Source organism: Erythrolamprus reginae, chromosome 5 (genome assembly GCF_031021105.1).
Source record: "Erythrolamprus reginae isolate rEryReg1 chromosome 5, rEryReg1.hap1, whole genome shotgun sequence".
NCBI lineage: Eukaryota > Metazoa > Chordata > Lepidosauria > Squamata > Dipsadidae > Erythrolamprus > Erythrolamprus reginae.
The window spans coordinates 70,547,835-70,570,568 of record NC_091954.1 but is presented as its reverse complement, the minus strand read 5'-3'; the positions used below and the strand labels follow the sequence as shown (position 1 = coordinate 70,570,568).

The following is a 22,734-nucleotide window of genomic DNA, read 5'->3' as shown; positions in this document are numbered from 1 at the left end:
TAAACATAAGCAAATAAGGTTCTTCAATAAACATGACACTAAAAATGTAGATTTGCATTACTGTTTTTGAGAATGTTGTAGAAACTGCTATTTTCTTGTATTATAAATATCGTAAGAAGAGGCCCAGAAATTACAATAATGTAGATAACAATATTTTCTTTAAAACTAAAAAATATTTATTTCTAATTATAGTTGAAATATAAACTGTCATAATTAGATGTTTGCAGATAATTACAGGAGGTGTACAATTGGAATGATTTCTACTAAGATTAATAAAAATAATAATTGTTCCAAACCTATATGTGCAAGTATGTTACCTTTTTTCTAGGACTCCATAATTCAAACTGAATTATATATTTTTTCTAATCACCATTTTTATTTTTCACTAACCTTATAAAATTAAATGTGACTTATTTTATTTCTTATTGAAATGAGAATGATGATGATGATGATGTGTCTGTTAATTAAGAGAGAAATGTTCTTTAAATCAGAAGAGTACCAAGGATCATATTGCACTCAAAATACCTGGTGTGATCATTTGATCCTGAACACAGAATGTGTCCTAGAGGATGCCAAGCCAAGCTCCAAATCATTCCTTCATGGGCTATTTCCATACCACCCACTTCCTTTTCCACCCTGAAACATATAAAAAGCAGTAGTTAAATAAATAAATAAAACGTTTTGGAACAAGCCTCCAGATAAATTTGCTATAAAACTTCTTAAAGGTTTATAATCTTGGTTAATGCATGTTTTTATTCTATTGAATACTAACACTTGTTGCACATTTCAAATAAGTTTATTCAATTATGAGTTGTTTTGTTCAATTTTCCAGGTTTTGCATATAATTGATATATTATTTCCATGAGTACCAAGGTTAAATAGAAATATTTACAAGAAAAATTAAGCTAACACCCGATGACACCAAAAATTAAGTAAGCTATCTTAGATTTTTAGAATAATTAGAATAAATCTTGAAGCTTGAAAAAGTTGCATTACAATATGCTGAATGTCTGCTGCAATTTCACATCTGATGGGTGAATGAGATACTCACCCAACATGCCAGAACAGCAAAGAACCATCAGATCCTCCACTTGCAAAAAGACCTTCATGAACAGGATGCCAAGCTACAGCTATAATACCGATTTAAAAAAAAACATTATTAATACATGTTTTCTATTTTCTAATACAGTGGTAGATCAGAAATGACAGCATCTGTCTTGAGATTTGATGCCCAACATGAAAAACAGGGATCAGCATGTGGGAAGGACAGGGAAGGTCAGTGATTAGCAATGAGCATAATCAAGTATAGAACAATATCATAGTATGCCTTGCAGTTTAAATGTTCTATGTCCTTTTTATTCAGAGGTAAGTGTAGCATCAATTACATTTCATAGCACCAGGGGTGGGCTACTGCCCGGACGGGTGGAACTCAGTAGGGTAGTGAAAACGGAGCTCCAACCCAGAGCACCCAATTTGCACTGAAAGATGTTGAAAGAAAATGCAGGGTGTCCTGCATAAGCCACACCCAGAGTGTGGTAGCAAAAATTTGGTAGCCCTTAGCACATATAGCTGCACAAACACATTAGAATTATAATTGCATCAGTTTGATTATTTAGGATGGACTTAAGCAAAAACAACCAATAGAAACTTAGTTTTAACCTGTGGCCTCCTTTTTATGACCTCTGAAGACCTGTAGTTCTTCTTTCAGATTCCTGATATCAAAAAGTTTACAAAGATGATCACGAGACGCCGTAAGCAGCCAATTGCCATTGAGATTCAGCTTGACCTCCATCACAGTGTTTTTATGAGCGTGTCTGGAAGAAATTGCATTGATGAATAACATTACAGATTATAATATAGTAACAATTATACAAAACTGACAAGTCCCTCAAAATGTAAATACAGTTTTACTTAGAGTTTAGCATTTAATTCAAACAGCTCAAGTTTTTATTTTACTAGAATTGCTAATCTCATAACAGAAAAGGGATTAGTACTGTAGAAACGATATTAACTTCTTTTTCAAGATAAAATTCCTAAAAAGTATAAGTAATAAGCTGATGAAAAATCAAAATAAATGCTTCCAGAAAACAACGCTATTTATTGAAATAATAGCTGTCATTATTTGATTCAAACATCCTTAGAATACTATTTCCACATAGCCATAAAAGGAACGCAGAGATTAGAAAGCTCTAATAGACTCTTGAGAGGCTTTTGCACTACTGGACACAGTACTTGGGGAATAGGGATTAATCCCTCTCTCTGTCATATTTTCCAACGCAAGCCCACTTTAGCAAAATTTCCAAGTGTATTTTCCATAAATATTAGCTAGTAAGTGGATGAGAAATAGAATATTGATAAAATGGCATGGAGAAAAAGATTAACTTCCTTGCAGTACCTTTCTCCCAATGTAATCCTGTTAGTACTGGGTACATGTTTGTTAGGGTTTGCCATTGTAAACTTGTACTATCACTTTAAACTTGTACTATCACTGTGAAATTGTACTGTCACTTTAACTGTTAAATATTCTAGGCTGGTTCATCATTAGAGGGCGCCAGTACTCCTTCTCTCAAATGACGCTGTGATGCACATTTCTGTTCAGTCATTATTACTTTGTCTGGAGGGGGGAGTGTATTCGCTTAGTGCGTATTGTATTATATTTTGCTTAGTGCTTGTTATGGAATTGTTTCTATCTGTTGTCTATATGTAAATAGTACTTATTAAACATAACTAAGTCTGTGTCTTTGTTTCTTTGGCTTTATCACACACCCACGCTCTGTTAAAATTCTCTGCTCGGTGTATGTCAAAGGTCTCTTAGTCCAGCTATACCGAGACATACCAACAAATCCCATCATCCTCTTTTATGGAGATGGAAAATCATAGACTTCTAATGTCTCCTATTCCTCTATCTGTTATAAAGTCACTCTACATTAAAAATCAAGCTATAAGAGGCAAAAACTGCATTAATAGTTGAGCAATATTAGACTAGATATTTACTGATCAGCATGATCAAAAGGGACATGACACATTTACGACTGCATTGTACCCCACCATTTTTCCAAAGAATTTGAAGAACTGTACATGGTTAAAAGCACAAAAATAGTTAGAAAACAACAACACTTACAGTGTAGCCAAGCTTTGTCCAGTCTTTGGATCCCAGAATTTGATTGGCTGCTGGCTATCTTTACTTCCAGAAACCACCAACCCCTTTGTTGGATGCCAGTCAACGCATTTGACATCAGCACCATGACCTTTTAACAATGCAAAAACAATAAGTTAGTTAAATGCTTCACACAGCAACCACGGGAATTCAAATCTACCCAAATCTACCCAAATTAAGGTTTAGCAAATTTATCTGAAAAAAACTCTACTGGTCTTTTAATAAGTTTTAAATACGTTTGCATATTTTCAAATTAAATAAAACTTGTTTATTTCCCAAATAAAGTTTGTCCTAATAAACAAGTAATTGTAAATGTAAATGCATTCAAAATATAGGTAACATGTTATTATTAGGATGATTTTCTAATGATTCTAACCAAATTATGTAATGTGGTAGGATTTGAATTTATAAAATTATTTTAAAATTTCTTTTAAATCCAAATATTTTATATTATATTGCTCCCCAGGAATGTAGGGTTAAATGAATGTAGCTGTTATTTTATATACTTTTTTACTAAGTACTAAAAATCGTAAGTGTAAAGCACATCCAAAATCACTGGAAGAGCTCAATATAAATCCACTATATCTGATGAACAGCTTTCCCATTACTTCTGATTGACATATATTTGCACAAAAAACTGAAAAGAGCTAATATTTATCAGTACTTCATGATTCATCTGGAAGTATGTTTTGAATTGTTGTTTTGCTTAAATCCAACATTTTTTCCAGCTTAATTTTTTTTTCAATGAGAGAAAAAGGTTAAAGGGAAAAATGTACTTCAGGTACTGTAAAAGCAAGGTTAGCTGACAAGAATAATTTTTCAGTTTTTGACTTTTATAATTTGACTTTCATATGGTTTTATCACTTGTATCCATAAATCTTCCCGAATTACTTTAATAATTACCTCTGCTGAGATGGGTGGACAATAAATTAGATAGATAGTTAGATAGATAGGTAGACAGACAGACAGACAGAAAATATAATGAGATGGGCAGTGTCTAAATTAGGTAAATAAATACAAAAAGAAGAGATATGGTGAATGGGATGAATTCATTCTGATCTACATACTTATTTATGTAAACCACATAAACCTTCCTTCCTTCCTTCCTTCCTTCCTTCCTTCCTATGCATGAGATTGCATACTCCAAGAGAGAATGATGGGAGCATAGGCATGTGTAGAATGAAATACCTTGGGAATGTTAGTGACTGCAGGAGTATAAGTAAATAAGGACTCCTGTATGTTGTTATGTGGAGGGTGAAAAACCGTCTTAAATTAAGAATTAGGTTTATTAGATTAGATTTATTAGATTTGTATGCCGTTCCTCTCCGGAGAATCTTTTCATATGGAAAACAAAAAATAAGCAATGTTACTCATTAATTTGTTAATCTTCATATTGGCAATTGAATGCAATAAAACAGATCCTTTGATTCCAGTAGGGATTATTCCCAAAGTAGTACTGAAATTGTAATTTAAGGCTACATCTTGAGCTTTTGTGTTTTCCTTAATACATTATATTTTGTTTTATTCATTATATTTCAATATAAAAACAGAATTAGTAGAATGAAATGTAATTTATCAGCTGAAACATATTTGTACTTGAAAATACTGAAATACGTGTTTTCTGCCAATGGCGAAATCAAAATCTTTTCCCTACCAGTTCTGTGGGCATGGCTTGGTGGGCATGGTTTGGCCATGTGACCAACTTGACTGGTCTCACCCTTAGGAAATTTCTCCTTAGTCCAAGTCACAATAAAGTAGCACTGTTCCCATATTTAAAATAGAATAGATAACAGACTTGGAAAGGACCTGGGAGGTATTCTAGTCCAATGCCCTGCTTAGGCAGGAAACCTTTTCTTCTTTAAAACTTCTAGTGTTAGAGCATTTACAACTTCTGGAGGTAAGTTGTTCCACTGATTAATTGTTCTGTCAGGAAATTTGAGGGGGTCCTGCAAAAATGAGGGAGTCAGTCTATTTTCAAAAGCACCAAAGGCACAACAAGAAACAATGGATGAAAACTAACCAAATAGAGAAGTAACCTAGGACTAAGGAGAAATTTCCTAAGGAAGAGACCAAACAACCAATGAAAGTTTGCCATCTCTAGAAGCTTTCAAAAAGAGTGAAGGAAGTACACCTGAAAATTGTGTATTGAAAATGAAAACTTAAAAATGCCAGGAACCACTAAAACAATGCAAAATACTTAAAACAGCCATTCCCTTTAAAAAAAAGTCAACCCAAAGTAATCACACCAGCTGAGAGGTAAACTAAAAACAGCTGCTCATGCTAATTGAAAGCCTGGAAGTGCTGCCAAAAGCCATTAACCCTTCCATCTTTATTATTCTGTTTTCTATATTCCAAATTGGGTGCTTCACAGCAGAAGCAATACAGCTGGCTGGACCACACATACATTACATTCACCATGGGTATGATCAAGCTGCATCCCTGTCCCCTCCTGTATCTGTTCTCCTAGGGAGAAGTAGCCAAAACTGCAGCAGCTATAAAAGGTCTTTGGAAACTCCAGGAAGAATCAGCTGATCACACAAGTGTTAACTTAATACTTATAGTGAAAATGTTTGCAATTTTATCCTTCCTGAGGGGAAGAGGTTAATCCCATCCTTAGATGGCTGATTGATGGGTTTCTGGGCCCTAATCCTGTGAGTTTCTGGTTATTGACTTGATTCAGGGTGTATTGGATGCAACTGCTAAGTGGAGCTATAAACTGAAGGGAGAGAGAGAGAAAAACAACCACTCATGCACTTTATTTTTAAAGGGTTCTCCGAACTGCATAAGCAATTTACTAACAGTTCGGGTGAATATATGAATATAAACTTTTAAGTGGTAACAGTATCTATAAAAAGGTTCTTATCAAACTTGTAATATAACGTGTTTCCTCCAAAAAATACAATTGTGTAAAAACAAAACACGCTCAATTATATGTATGAAATGATGACTTTGATATATTAGATAGTCACTGCAAGACAAGAACATCCAACTTGTTATTGAGTCCAGAGTGGAAATGAAAGGTCAATACTGCAAAAGTATACTGTATACACCATTGGTGTATATGGAATGTTAGAAACAAGGCAAACTTAGTCCTTGTTACCGAGCTCTTGTTACTAAATGAGATGGACACCTAAAAGGTACTATGGAGAAACATGAAGGACAAAATACTGCTTGGACCCTTGAGCTGATGTCAATACCTGTGTAAAGAACAGGTCTGATTAGTGGTCAAGGCATCAAGCTAAAACCAGGAAATTTGTAAGTTCTAGTCCCACTTTGGACCAGTCATTTTGTCAGCCAACTCACCTCACAGTGTTATGGTTTTGAGGAAAATAGGAGGAAGAAGGAGTATTAGGTATGTTTGCTGCAGTGAATTATGTATTTTAAATAAATTATAAGGGCGGGTTAGAACTAACTAAAAATATTGCAAAAACCATTCGTACAGACAGGAACACTATGAAGCTTCACAGAGGTTTCACGAAGGCCAGGCAATAAAACAGGATTCTTGCTGGCAAAAACAACGCTGGAGATAATAAAACCCACGCCTCCCCCAAGTCTTCCAGACTTCTAGGCCACAAGCCAAGATCAGAGACGCCGAGGATCGAAGCAAGGTCACAGGACTCCTAATTGATAACTCTCCACAAGACTGTAAGGGCGGGCCTGCCTTTTCAACCCTGCTGAGGAGAACCACACCCAAACCCAGCTGTTGCCAATTCAGGGATGGAAATACCTTTCTAATTGGGCCGTCTTTGAGCTGCACGTTGCTGCCTCATGTCTATTATAGCCTGTGCGTCTTCATCCAATGAATCCAGGCTACTAGCTGGGGAGAGGCCCCCCCCCCCGGGGGGTCTCAGGCTGTTCTCCCTCCTCCTCTTCCTGACGTTCCTCTCCCCCGTCTGCCTGGTCCTCCCCCTCCTAGTCACTGTCCTCCTCCTCTGGGCATGGATCCGACAGAGCTCCAGCCGGTCCCTGAGGAGCCTCAGGCTGAATCACAACACACATTATGACAATTTTTACCATGATTGCTAATTGAATCACTGATGCTGTTATGTGAATCATGCAAATGTTAAATGAATTTGGGTTAACTTAGTTGGAAGCCAGCTAAAAAGTTTGCAAATGGCGATCATGTGACCCCTGGATGCTCCAAACTTTGTAAATACATGCTGATTGCCAAGTTCTTTGATCTCATGACTGTGATCAACTACAACAATTGTAAATGTGGAGATTAGTTGTAAGTCACTTTTTTCAGTGCCATTATAATTTTGAATGAAACAACAGATTATAAGTCAAGGACTATCTATATTGTGTTTAGACATTACTAACCAGAGGCAAGAGCATATGTTGGTTTCATCTGACTTGATTGGTGGCTTTTTGACTGAGTTAGAAGTGGGACCATAGATGGTAGCAAGAGGGGATGAAGCAGGTTTGCTGCAATTCCCATTTGTATATTGTTGTGCTAAGCTTTGAAACCTTGCCCAGGATATCATCGCTATTATATTGGATAATTTAATCCCCATTGAAAAAAAACCTTTGCTACAATTAATCCTCATAAAAGGGAAGGTGGGTTCGGGGGGGTGCTGGGAAGCCCCCCAGGCCGGCTGCGACCTTTTAAAACATCCGCGCCGCTTCCCAGCTGAGTCCTGAAGCCAAACGCCAAAGGCGAACTTCCGCGTTTGGCTTCAGGACTCAGCTGGGAAGCGGCGCGGCTGTTTTAAAAGGTTGCAGCCAGCCTGGGGGGCTTCCCAGCACCCCCCCGAACCCCCAAGCTGGGTCTTCCTGGCCGCCCACGCAAAGGGGAAACCCCGGCTCCTCGCTGATGCCCGCCGCTCACCCGCCCGCCAGCAAGAGGGGGAAGACCCAGGGAAGGTTCCTTTGGCCGCCCAGCAGCTGATCTGCTCGGTAGCGCAGCAGTAGCGAGGAGCCGAATCGGGGTTTCCCCTTTGCGTGGGCGGCGGGGAACGCAAACTCCACCATCTACGCATGCGCGGCCATAGAAAAAAGGGCGCGCATGCGCAGATGGTGTTTTTACTTCCGCAACCCTACATCGCGAAAAACCGATTATCGCGAGGGGTCTTGGAACGGAACCCTCGCGATAATAGAGGGATCACTGTAAATATTAAATAGCAGGGGGGAGAGGATCGACCCCTGAGGAACCTCACAAGGGAGAAACCTAGAGGTCGACCTTTGACCCTTCACCAACACCGACTGATCGGAGAGGTAGGAGGAGAACCACCGTAAAACGGTGCCTCCCACTCCCAATGCCTTCAGCCAGCGCAGAAGGATACATGGTCGATGGTATTGAAAGCCGCTGAGAAGTCAAGAAGCACCAGGATAGATAAAACCCTATCCCGGGCCTGCCAGAGATCATCCATCAGCATGAACAAAGCAGTTTCCGTGCTGTAGCCGGGCCTAAATCCTGACTGCTGAGGGCCTAGTATCAGCTTCTTCCAAGGACCGTTGGAGCTGGAGCGACACCGCCTTCTCAACAACCTTCCCCATAAAGGGAAGGTTGGAGACTGGATGGTAGTTGTTGAGTACGGCTGGGTCCAGGGAAGATTAGATTAGATTAGATTTATTGGATTTATATGCCGCCCCTCTCCGAAAACTCGGGGCGGCTCACAACAAGATAAAAACAATACATAATAACAAATCCAATACCCACCAATCCAATTACAATTTTAAGCTAAAAATTCATAAAAACAACCCCAGAATATTGAAACACGCATACAATCAATCTAACACCAAAACAACATGGGCAAGGGGGAGATGTTTCAGTTCCCCCATGCCTGACGGCAGAGATAGGTTTTAAGGAGTTTGCGAAAGGCAAGGAGGGTGGGGGCAATCCTAATCTCATGGGGGAGCTGGTTCCAGAGGGTCGGAGCCACCACAGAGAAGGCTCTTCCCCTGGGTCCAGCCAGACGACATTGTTTAGTTGAAGGCTTCTTGAAGAGGGGATGCATGAGTGTCTCCTTGTAGGGAGCTGGAAAGGACACCCCCCCCCCTTCAAAGAAGCATTGATAATTTCCTGGACCCAGCTCCGTGTCACCTCCCTGCTGGCCGAAACCAGCCAGGAGGGATACGTGTCCAGCAAACAGGCGGCGGTACTCACAGCTCCAATGGCCTTGTCCACTTCATCAGGTGTCACCAGGTCAAACTCCTCTCAGACAGATGTCCTGGCCAACTGCTCATGTGGCTCAGTTCTGAACAGGCCACACCCCTATAGTAGGCTGTGGCCTAGGGGTTGGGGACCACTGGTATAGGGAAAGCGAAGTTTGAAGACTTTTTTACATTCAACATATCTAATGTTCTGTAACCTTAGGCCAGGGATACAGAATGGAGCCTGGAAGTGATGTTTCCAGTGGGGATTTCAAGTTAAGCCCTCAGTCTCCTCAAACCACAAGATGGGAAGCATATAATTATAACTAATAATAATCTATTATATAATTCTTAAATACATACATTGATTGGTTTGTATACTGATTAACTATGTAAGAAAGAAAGATAATCCTCCTAAAGTACATTTAATATGCAGAAATAAAATACACAAAGCAAATTAGCAAGTGTTGAGACGGATTTTCTGTGTTAGGCTTTCTGTCTTTTAAATTATACCTGATCTGTAGTTTAGATAATTTGGGGAAAGACAATTTCAACATATGTCAATAGTAAAACGAATGTTTCTGTATGTCCTAAATAAAACACAAGCATTTTAAGAACTATTTATGTAGAACAGAGAATAGAGAATAAAGAACAGAACAGTCCCTTAGCTTCTAGTGAAACAAAATGTTGATTCCTTTCTCCAAGATGCCAAATATATTATTTATAGTAACAAATAATATATTTCTAAAAACAGTCATCAAAATGTATTTCCTTTCATTCTTGCATAAAATTAACAATATCGTCCTGGTATGTTATTGGGAACCAAACTAATCAAGGAGAGAAGCAACCTAGAACTAAGGAGAAAATTTCTAATTAGAATGACAATTAACCAGTAGACTGGCTGGCCTTTAGAAGTTGTGGGTGCTCCATCACTGGAGACTTTTAAGAAGTGACTGGACAGCCATTTGTCTGGAATGATACGAAGTCTACTGTGTGAGCTGGGAGTTAGACTAGAAGACTTTCATGGCCCCTCCCAATTCTGTTATTCTGTTAAGATGTTCACAATTGAGCTTGATGACACCAGTGATGTTTCCTAAATACAAGTTTCCTGAATGTATTCTAGATTGCTTTTTTTATAGCGTGCAAATATAGCTGATATTTTGCACTGGAGCCAAGTCCAAACTACTTAATTTTTGGTAATGCCATATAGCATAGGGATACAATACTAGTTACATGGATAAAAGTTATATATATTATCTATATGAAATCAATATAACAATTGACTGCAAAAGGGTATACCGTATTTTTCAGAGTATAAGACGCACCTTCCTCTTCCCCCAAAAGAAGGTGGAAATGTCAGTTTTATTCGCTGTTTTATACATCAAATACAGCCATTTTTGCTGTTCCGAATGCCCGCCCCCCCCCCCATGTCACATTTTTGCAAAAATGGGATGGACAGAGGGCCTGGAAAGCCTGCAGATGCTGGATGCTAGGCAAAAATGTTAATTTTTGCAAAAACATGGGCTATTTTTCACCTGGGTTTTTTTTTTTTCAAAAATGAGGTGGGTAAAGGGTTTGAGAAGCCTGCAAAGAGCTCGTGAGGACTGAGGGAACGCAAAAATACCCCCATTTTTGCCATCCCCCAGTACCCAGGAGCTTCCTGCAGGCTTCCCAGACTCTTTGCCCACCCCATTTTTGTGAAAAAATGGGCAAAAAATGGTCCGGGTTTGCCTTCTAATTACTGCATCTAGCATGACTGGAAGAGGTATTTTGGGAGGCAAGAGCCTCGATGGTGCAGTATTGCAAGTTGCTTCTGCTGATCACTGGCTGCCAGCAGTTTGGCAGATCGAATCTCAGTAGGCTCAAGGTTGACTCATCCTTCCATCCTTCCAAGGTCATGAAAATGAGGATCCAGATTGTTGGGGGCAATATGCTTACTCTCTGTAAACCGCTCAGAGAGGGTGTAAAACACTGTGAAGCGGTATATAAATCTAAATGCTATTGCTATTACTAAATTACTAATTCTGGGAGTTAAGGTCCACTAGTGTTAAAGCTGTCAAGGTTGAAGACCCCTGGGTTAGGGGTTAGGAGTGCAAGGGTCTTCAAACTTGGCAAGTTCCATTCCTGAGCTAGCATGACTGGGGGAGGAATTCTGGGAGTTCAGATCCACAAGCCTTAAAGCTGTCAAGTTTGAATTTTGTAAAAAGTGTACATGGTTGTAAAAAGTATTCTGCTACATTGGTATTTTATTAAATAATATATTACTATAACATTTGATTCAGAACTTTTCCCCTCTTTTCCACCTCTAAAATCTAGGTGCGTCTTATTTATCTATTTTATTTATTTATTTATTTATTGGATTTGTATGCCGCCCCTTCTCCGCAGACTCGGGGCAGCTAACAACAATGATAAAAAACAATATGTAACAATCCAATTTAATAAAACAACTAAAAACCCTTATTATAAAAACCAAACATACACACAAACATACCATATATAACCTGTAATGGCCTAGGGGAAGGAATATCCTAACTCCCCCATGCCTGGCAACAAAGGTGGGTCTTGAGTAATTTGCGAAAGACAAGGAGGGTGGGGGCCGTTCTAATATCTGGGGAGAGTTGATTCCAGAGGGCCGGGGCCACCATAGAAAAGGCTCTTCCCCTGGGGCCCGCCAAACGACATTGTTTGGTCAACGGGACCTGGAGAAGGCCAACTCTGTGGGACCTTATCGGCCGCTGGGATTCGTGCGGTAGAAGGCGGTTCTGGATGTATTCTGGCCCAATGCCATGTAGGGATTTAATGGTAATTACCAACACTTTGAATTGTGACCGGAAATCGATCGGCAACCAGTGCAGGTCGCGGAGTGTTGCAGAAACGTGGGAGAATCTAGTGCGTCTTATACTTTGAAAAATACAGTACATTACAATGGTTTTTATATGCACAATTTTGAGAGACAATTTTAAAATAAATGAAAATGTAATTGGAACTAAGCAACATAAGTTAGAGTTTGAAAATAAATAATGTACAAATAATATGGTTGAAAAAATGAATACGGTTTTATTAAGTTTTGAAAATGATAAGAACAAGTTACGGTCTGTAATGATAAAAAGGGCTATGAATTACAATACCCAAATGTGTAAATGAAAGGATGTCTACAAATGGGGTGAAATTCACATTGTGTTATAATTTAAGAGAGTATATTTATAAAACAATGTACTGTTGCTTTATGACCAGGAGAAAGTATCAAAGTAAAGGTACCTCAAATAAGTATTGGAAATATGAAAACCATGAAGAGATATTTTATCATGCGTGGTACACTTGTGAAAAAGCTAGAAAGTTCTGGATATAAATATATACGATACCAAAAAAATCTGAAATATTAATATTGAGAAGAAAAACAGAACATTTCTTATTGGAATTTACAGATAGCTAACTAAAAATGAACATATGAAAGATTGATTTTGTATATGATCACTGCAGAAAGACTACTATATGCACAGCAATTGAGAAATACTCAATGGAGGAATGGGTTGTAAAGATATCAGAATTGTCAGAAATGGCAAAATTGACCTGTTTGCTAAGGGATAAAACAACACTACTTTTTTCAAACTTTTAATGAACTTATTGCTGAAAACAAAAAAAATTGAAATGATAATTATGGATCTGATGACAGAAAAATAGCTGAAGAGATTTTTGTTATACAGTATTAAGGAGAAAGGATAAATAAAAGGTTTGTTAATCTCATAGCAAAGAATGTTAAGAGATCATTTAATTTTCTGAACATTGTTCTTATTCTTTCTTTTATCTTTCTTTCCTCCCCCACATTTTTATCTCGACTTCTTATTCTATTTTTTTCTTTTCCTTCTTTTATTATATATTATTTAATAAAAATTATTTTAAAAATATGTATATATTAAGTGTCAACAGAAACAACCATGGTGTTTAAATTAATGTGATGTAAAACTGATAGTAATAGTAGTTGCAGGAGTAGTAGCAGTGTATTAAAATCTGGACCATATAATTAATCTTTTGAACAAGAAATTATCTGTGACAATACACTATTAAAAAAAAATAGTGAATTAGGCAAAAAAGTACATGGATGCACGTTCATCTATTATTTTATATTTAATTAGGAATGTATCCTAAATGCAAAAAAATACAGTATCTGATTAATTCATGAATATGTCTATACACCAATATATTCACACCTGTCATTATACTGACCATTTCAGAAATCAGATAAAAGAATTCCAAATATTACAAAATGTTTAAAAATGACAATAGAAGCAGTTACATGACAATAGGAGCAGTCATGCTGCTTAAGGTAGTGCAATGTGGAACACAAAAGCAGAATAGTTAATAGATGCTTGCATCTCATGTTAAGTTGTAGCACTTAGATCTGGTGATCTTAAAACAACAGAAAATATGGATGCTTTTAAAGCAGTTTTATTGAACTTGGTAATAAGTGTTGTAGAAATCTCTGTTCAAGTATCAGCAATTAAGATTTCTTTGCCTTCTGTGAAAATTCACAAAAATACATGAATAAATGGGAAAAAAATGAAACTAACTTTTGCCCACTAAAATTTCTGAATAGATTCATTGATTTCAGAGATTTCGGTAGTCTCTATCAATTTTATCTATATCAATGCAAGGGCATTTTAAAAAAAAGTTACATTCTTTAAAAAGGTAAAAGAGCAATACAGTGATGAGGGAAAGTTTGTGAACTTCATAGAACCGAAATCTTACAATACTACAATCACATCAGTTTAATCTTATTCTATTAATAAAAATTCTGGCTAAACAAACAACACACAAAACATTGTATATTATGGCTTTATTTTTTACACATTAAACCAATGTTTGCTCTCTTTGCTGGAACAAGTATGTGACTGCAGAAAATCAATAATGGAGTTGAGTTTGATGTTCTAATCCATGAGATGATAATCAAACTTGGTTCTGAGAGGTCTTCTCTACAAAACTAACAGGAACTGTTTTTGGTTTTCACAGTACAGTTTTAGAAGTGAATCATGGCTCTCAAACTCATTAAAAGTATTACTGAAAAAGTCTACAAAACCATTGCCTCCATCAATTCAGTCAGGCAAATAATAACTAAATGGACAAAATGCAAAATGTTGCTTTTCCTTCTGTCCCACAGAATTCACTCTGTGAGCAAATGGAACAACTTATGGGGAGGGTGCAAATACCAAGATATGATAAAATGGCTACAAGCTGTTCAATGGCAAGTATTCATGAGTAGACGTTCAGAAAATAAAACAAACTGACCAAGCGTGATATACAAGGGAGGAAGCCAAGAAGGAATTATTTATTCTCCACAAAACATGTTATTTCCTGTCTCATTTACTAGATGAGCTAGAAGCCTATCTAAACATTATTGTGCAGAATTTGTGCTGCAATAAAGATTGAGTTGAATTGAATTAAATTAAGAATTTGTATGTTTGCAGAAAATTAAGTTCCAGCAAAAGTATCTCATTCTATCCATGAAACAAAATAGAATTATTAAGGTTTGGAGTTATTCTGCAACTTCAAAACCCAGGTGACTCTCCATCATTAAAAGGCAAGGGAGTCTGGATTGTACTAGCAAACTATATACAGTAGTTTGTACCTATTGATGACTGAAACCTAAAGGAATATATGTCACAAAGGAATTAAAATGATCCTAAGATGTAAATTTGCATTTTGGAAAGGCCAATTCAAAATCCTGACCATAATCCAAATAAAACATTGTTACAAGACATAAACTGATTATCCCATGCAAGGCAAAGCAGAAATACAAGTGGTCTTCGATTTATGACCACAATTAAGCCCAAATTTCTGTTAAGTGAGACATTTGTTAAGTGAGTTCTGCCTTATTTTATGATGTTTCTTGCCACAGTTAAGTGGATCACTGCAGTTGGTAAATTAGTAACTCTGATGTTAAGTGAATCTAGCTTGACCACTGACTTTGCTTGTCAAAAGGGGAACATATGGTCTTCGGACACAGCAATGGTCGCAAGTATGAACCAGTTGCCAAGCATTTGAATTTTGATCACGTGATCAAAGATTATGGTCATGTCTCTTTTTTAAAGTGTTGTTGTAACTTTAAACGGTCATTAAAAGAACTGTTGTAAGTCAAGGACTACCTGTACTTATGATCTCAAGAAGTTCTGTAAAGAGCAATGGCCCAAAATACCTTCCAGTCAAGTGACTAGCATGAGTTAGATTAAGTCAAGACTACATTATAAATCATAGCATTGCAGGAATCACAAGTTTTCACAACCTTTCCCTTCCTCAACATAAACAGAGGTGCCTTTCTTTCCAAATAGGACCAAAATATCAGACAGAAGTTGGGGATAATTTTAGGATAATTTTATTTCATGACTACTTGGTGTTCAAAAAATGAAGTTGAACTGAAGACAGCTCCACTGATAGCAGTCTCAACAACTGTGCTGTAACACTGGTAAATGGATCAGCTCCCTGGAATTCCTCTTCAGATAAGAGATTGTTCACAAATACTTCGAGAAAGTAGATCCTCATAAGGAGACTGTAGCACAACAATTTCCAGAGGGTTTAGAACTCTGGGTGCCAAGGGATTGCAGTTTTTGCCCACGTTGCGATTTTATAGACTGGACTTGCATACTTCCTTTCTTAATCATGTTTGGAAATCTGTTAACATTTTTTGAAGATGAAGAATCTTCGGAATGGCAAGTTCCATTATACCATGTGTGTGTTATTTATAAAAAATAAATCCCAGCTGGTACCTACCTTACCAGTAAGGGTCCTTTTACAAAGACTTCCAAACACTTCACTTGCCTATCTCAGATATGAACTAAGAAAGTGATATGAATTGGGAGAGTCATGCCAGGTTAGACATTGTATAGATTAATACAGTCCACATTATATTTTGGGAGACCAGGATAACCTGACAATAAGTAGGTTACTGGAAAAAAACATACAATGATGAGACAAGAGAACCTGGAATTGATGGATTACTGCAAGTAGATTTTAATGAGAGAGGAAATAGGAAACATATGGGATAATTATGGATGGATAGAAGACCTCCATCTATGCTAGAAAAAAGCTAGTTATCCGATGCTTCAACAGGTGAAAAGAAAGCTACTTTAGACAAACAAACTACACATGACATGACCTGAAAGAACTGATGGATGTACAGTCAACACCTAAAGTTGGAATGTCACTGCCACCCCTCTATTGCAGAGCCCAGCATAAGAGTTTATTCACAGTGAGATGGGTGCAAGGGTGAAAAGCTCCCAGTTCGCTGGTGCCTGTCTGTTTTCAGAGAGCCGGTTGTGAAAGCAGCATGAGGCTCCTCCCACCCACCCACATGCCATTAGGGTTCTTTTACCCTCTGCGCATGCACAGGACACTTTGCGCATGTGCAGAGGTAAAAGAACCCAAATGGTGACGCCCGGGTGGAACCTGGCACTGCCTATGTGACTGGCTCTTTTAACGACTGACAGGCTCAAACGATCCACGAGTATTTGACCCCTGGATGGGTGGCATATAAATTGAATGAATGAAGAATAAAAAAAGAGAAAAGATAGTAAACAAAGGGAAAAAGGGGACTTCTGGTTTTAGAATGGAATAGAATTTTTATTGGCCAAGTGTGATTGGACACACAAGGAATTTGTCTTGGTGCATATGCTCTCAGCGTACATAAAATAAAATATACATTTGTCAAGAATCGTGTGGTACAACACTTAATGATTGTCATAGGGGTCAAATAAGCAATGAAGAAGCAATATTAATAAAAATCTTAGGATATAAGCAACAAGTTACAGTCATACAGTCAACATGGGATGAAATGGGTAAAAGGAATGATGAGAAAAACTAGTAGAATAGAAGTGCAGATTTAGCAGATGTCATGGCGGGATTAGACATGCAAAGGGGGTCTCTATGCTCCCATGCTGAGTTCTGTCAGTGGGCTCTGAAAGGAGCCAAAACCGCCCTGTAGGAGCAGTGAAGCAAAGAGGGGCTCCCTGTGAGGTCACAGAGAGTCGCAACTCTCCTCTCTGACCCAAGGTTCTTTTTCCCTCTTAGCCATGGCAAGAAGAGGCAGCCTAAAGATGGCTGCCATGAAGCTGGGACAACCGAGGAACCGAGGTGACATAATTAAAAGTTAGAATAAGAAATAGAAATAAGAGAACAGGGGAATATTAATGTATACACTTTTACATAAGAAAATTAAAGTAATAACAAGGAAGAATATGGATTAAATAATGACAGACTATAACTTAATATAAATGTGTATTATTATTAGAAATATAGAAGTTGGTTGAATGTAACACTACGATTAATTCTACTAGTTTTATTTGTATTAGAATGTATGACACTCAGGTGCCATACTGTTCACCCATTGATACATATATGTAAAACAAAATAAAAAACTTTGGGGAAAAGATATACAGTAGTACCTCTAGATACGAGCTGCTCCACATGCGAGTATTCCAAGTTATGAGCCGTGGCACGAGCGAAATTTCTGTTCGACACCCAAGCTCAAATTCGGGATACAAGCCGAGCTTCCGCTAGGTGGCGCAAGAATCTCTTTGCTTCCGGTTATCTCGACGCGAAAAACAAAGTCTAAATGCATTCGTTCGAGATGCGATTTGATCGACTTATGAGCTCGGGTCTGGAATGAATTAAACTCGTATGTCGAGGTACTACTGTATTAAAAAATTACTTCCCCTTTCATAGCAAATACAAACTAGCTATAGTCAACCCTTGAGAGTGTTTACGAAGGCTCAGTGGAGACGTATCATCAGATAAAATGCTAGAAGATGCCAACAGAGCCCTCATGGCAATCCCTGTCCTTGCTACTGTTCTGCATAACTTGAACCTCATCAACCAAAGTGTAACATTGGTGGTAGGAATCTGGGCTTCTTAAGTTGAGTGACTGCAACAATTCCTGGCATAAGAGTTCTCTGTCCAGAAGATTGCAGCTTCAGGAACAGCTAAGATATTGCACAGAACCCTCAAACTCATAGGCTTCTGGTACAGGACTCAAGATTAAGAAAGACACAATCATCCAAAGTGATGGGAAGATAATTTTTGAAATTAAGTATAACAAACCTTTCTGTGGGAAAATGCTATTGATTAAAAAAAGTAAGATAAAATGGGCCTTTGAAGGTTGAACACAGTGATGGGCTACCAAAATTTTTACTACCACACCATGGGCGTGGCTTGCGCATTTTGTTTCAACATCTTTCAGTGCAAATTGGATGCTCTGGGGTGGAGCTCCAAATTTTGCTACCGGAACTGTGTTCCTGACCGTTCTCATAGGAGCCCATCACTGGTTGAACATGAAAGGGAACCAGAAAGAATTAAAGATTATAATTAAAAGAGAAGTGAGTCATCAATACTGAATGGAGCAAAATACTGTACTCTAAGAATTCAAAGTTATTTGGGGAAAATATACTTAAGAGGTTACACTTAAGATTGTCTGCTATCATAAATATGGATTTTTAAAAGGCTACACAAGAGGAACAGATTGAAAATAAAAGAATCATTCTAAATTTAATTTGAGTATGGATTTAAAAGTTATAGCTTACAAGAATGATATAGAGAATTATGTTACACTAAACTTATAAATGAAATCAGCTAATGTCTTAATACTTAAAAAGTATATACCTATAACAAATCATAAATGTTTGAATAATTTTTTTATTTTGCATCTACAACATGGATAGCTTATAGTTTTGAAGGCATTTCTGAGAAGAGACAAATTAAATTCTGGAACGCTATTCAAAGGAATGAAAGATAAAGACTCTTAAAAGCAAAGGGAAGTAATATAAATTTGGCTTCTTTGATCAAATTAATGTGTGTGTGTATGTGTGTATGAATGAATACATGTATGCATGTTATTATTTTTGGTAATCCTTAATTGTGTTTTTAACCAGGACTAAACAATAAAATTAAAGATTTGTTGATAAACAAAAGATATCAGAAAAAAAGTGACGTTTTGATATATTTTCAGGGAGACTGCTAACTACTGAAATAATTTGTATTTTCTATGAAAGGAAAAGTAATTGCGTTATATATCTTTTCCCCTTTACTATATTTTATTTCTTTTACATTTTGTTTTTATACTTTTTTTTCTTAGTTTGCACAGTATTTTTTTTAATCCTTATATCTTGAAAATTTTAATGAAAATCATAATGATTTTTTGATAGTGAAAATTCTACACAGCTATGTGTTTGTCTATGGAGATTCTCAGTCATCTAAGTGATAATTGTACCAAATACACTTTTTAAAAAGCAACTGGATTTTTTCTCCTTTAAGATATTTCACTTCTCATCCAAGATGTTTCTTCAGTTCTGTCTGAATGGTGGCAAATTGAAGGATTTACATTCCTTGCATTTTATTGGTTGTTAGCACTCTGTCTGAAAGTCTTTGAGGCAGTTCTAAAAGGTTCCACACCCATCTGCACTATTCAGATGACAATGAGGCCACAGATAAACCTCTAAGTAGCCTCAACAAGTCTGAGAGAGTGCTAATAATATAAATCCTTCTATTGTCCACCATTGAGTCAGAGCTAATGGTGTTTCTGGATGAGAAACAAAACATATTCCAGAAAAAAACAAAGAAATTCCAACTGTCTTTTGAAAAAGCACCTTTGGGACAGCTATGTGTTCAGTTATATATTGTCCTAAATCCAGCTGGCTATATGCTTTTTCTTCATGAGATATATTTTTTGCCTCAATATTAATTTATAAGGGACCATACAAATATGCTTATTGAGGAAAAGGGGTGTGGTCAGTGCCGCGGCGAGACGGCTTCTCTTGTGCTCCTGCTGGGGGATGCCAAATCCCCGCTGTTTGGGGGAGCTGATTCCTGTCGAATCGGCCCGGAAGGGTGTGTGTGAAAAAGGGATCTTGATCTCCTACCATTTTTGAGGTTGGCATACCCCACAGTGGGTAGATTTGCGACCTCGACCAGCAGCAGGTGAAAAGACCTCGGTCACCATAGCCGCGGCGACTACGTGCTAGAAAGATAGGATTTAAAGCATTGGAAGTCATCTGGAAGGAGAAGAAACATATGTTTTTGTGCTGGAGTTGAGAAGAATAAAAGTTTGGAGGAAAGGGTGAGCTATTATGCCGGAGGGACCTGGATTCAGATTTTAAAAAAAATTCTGTTCTGGAAATTGGGCAAAAGCGGAAGTGGTAGCAGCTGTATTATTATTGGATTGTTTATTTGGCATTAAAATGAACTTAAACATTCATCAATACCCCAAGAATTTTATAATTTGTTTCATAATTTGTGAATTATCAAGCAATATGGACAGAAAGGCCATATTTCTCTGTCTCTCTTTCTGTGTTTACATCTTCAAGTCAATGTTTGCTCCTGGTCACTGCCTTGACACTGCAGTTTTCTTGGCAAGATTCAGAAATAGTTTGCCACTGTCTCCTCCCTCCTCCCTTTCGGATCGAACAACTGTTTCACAGGGGTCGCCTAAGACCATGGGAAAAGACAAATTTCCCATGGTGTTAGGATCGAAATCTTCTATTCTGGCACCTTGGAACATATTTTTACAATCTGAGCAATCAGGCGTTTACAGTGGGGGTGTCTCTCGGACCTTCCTGCCAATCAGCTTAAAGCTCTGTTGGGAGAATTGGCACTAGACTTATGGTTTGGGATCACCACAACATGAGGAACTGTATTAAGGGGTCATGGCATTAGAAAAGTTGAGAACCACTGCTCTAATGGATGTGTGACTGGCTTAAGGTTTAAAGGTTGTGTCTAAGGCAGGACTAAGACTTTCAGCCTCTATACCAAACTGTCCCTCTTCTAATATTATAAGTATTTTCAAATAGTTATTGTGTGAATTATGCTTGATTCTGGACTTTAAAAGGGTGAAGTTCATATTCTGATATAAATGGGAAAATGCTTGTAAAACCATTTTTTCCATTCAAGTTCTTGGAGAGGGGCGGCATACAAATCTAATATATTATTATTATTATTATTATTATTATTATTATTATTATTTTGTTATTATTATCAGTTATTATTTCTCTAATTTTGTGAAAATAATTTCTTATTCTGTAACATTGCACATTTTTACAGACTAGTTGAACATAATCATTTTCTATAAATTATTACAAAATAACAATACAGCAATGTGAACTAATGCATTTATGATTAGCATCATTATGTTTCTATAAAAAGACATGTAGTGTCAAATGAAGAGATCTGTACTTATTTTCTGATGAAAGCATTAAGGATATACCCTCCTATATAGCATTAGTATAAATGTCTTGAAGTTTATACTCATGATGAAAAACATATTGAGTTGTAGACTATATATGCTGTATCAGTACTGTTATAATGAACTCTGAAAAGAAATCTTTATGTATATTATATATAAAAGACAACTTTATTTGTTAGAAAAAGAAAAAGGGTGGGGAAAACTTGTAAGAATAAACTATGCTTAACAAAATAATACTGAATACTGAAATTTGTACAATGAAAAAAGAATGGATGGGACCCCATGCCAAACAAAAATATTAATTTATCTTAGCCTATTAAATATAGATATAATCATCAAAATTAAGACATTATTTCTTCCTTTTTTAAAATTAGAAGCAAAATTACTCACCTTGTGGTTAACTATGTCAACCTACAGTACTTTTGTATTTTCATGGGCTTCCAAAATAAATATTCCTAAAGTGAAAAGTGCATATATATTTTGTCCTAAAATACAGGATTAAAACAACTTCTTTTCCTATCCCAAATTACAATTGCTTCATAAAACATCTGCATAATGTTGATATGTGTAAGGAACTAATTAAAAAGAGAAAAAATAGTTCCATGTTACCAGTGGAATTCAGTAAAATGTAGTATTTAAGGAATTTAAAGAGAGAAAGAAGATAATATAGAAAAGTATGTCTGAATAAAGGCAAGAAACAACTAATTTTTAAAAATGGTTTATTTTTTAGCTTCCATATTGCTGGGTTTCTAACAACATACAAAATAAGCCAGAATAGGCCAGGTTAAGATATAACAAATTAATCAGTATATTATAAGGAAAAAAGCAAGAAATTTACTTATGACCAGAATATTATGCTAAGTAAAATCAATATTGTACATTTACATCAATGATAGGTTTTTATCTCTAGGCAACCTTAAAGAGATAAAGTCAACCTGAAACTTATATACAGTGAAGTATTTACATTAGTTATCAATGTTATTGGGGCATCCAAAAATAAAAGATCAGTATGGTGATCATTTTGTCAGTCAACTCTGTCAGTACAATGTAACTATCCTAACTGGGATATGGTTGCATTCATTCAGTAGGAAACACATCAAATGGGATTTTGTGTTTTGAATGCTATGGGTTTACAATAAAAAAAGCAATTTCCTATAGAGCAAATAGCATTTACAAAGTCACTATATGTTAAAATGTAGACTTATTGTCTGGGAGCCTTTATAAGTCCTCGGAGAGGGGTGGCAATAAATAAAATTAAACAAAC

General features: G+C 36.9%; 1 protein-coding gene across 3 annotated transcripts in view; it reads right to left on the bottom strand.

Annotated features, from left to right (window-relative positions):
- WDR33 (WD repeat domain 33) overlaps positions 1-22,734 on the bottom strand; it is a 95,784-nt gene that overhangs the window by 22,381 nt on the left and 50,669 nt on the right. For all 3 annotated transcript variants that reach the window (XM_070753064.1, XM_070753065.1, XM_070753066.1), the window contains exons 8-11: positions 3,122-3,248; positions 1,660-1,814; positions 1,052-1,130; positions 526-636 (exon numbers count right to left, since the gene is read on the bottom strand). In XM_070753064.1, the coding sequence (XP_070609165.1) occupies positions 526-636; positions 1,052-1,130; positions 1,660-1,814; positions 3,122-3,248 (472 nt within the window). The remainder of the gene's footprint in view (positions 1-525; positions 637-1,051; positions 1,131-1,659; positions 1,815-3,121; positions 3,249-22,734) is intronic.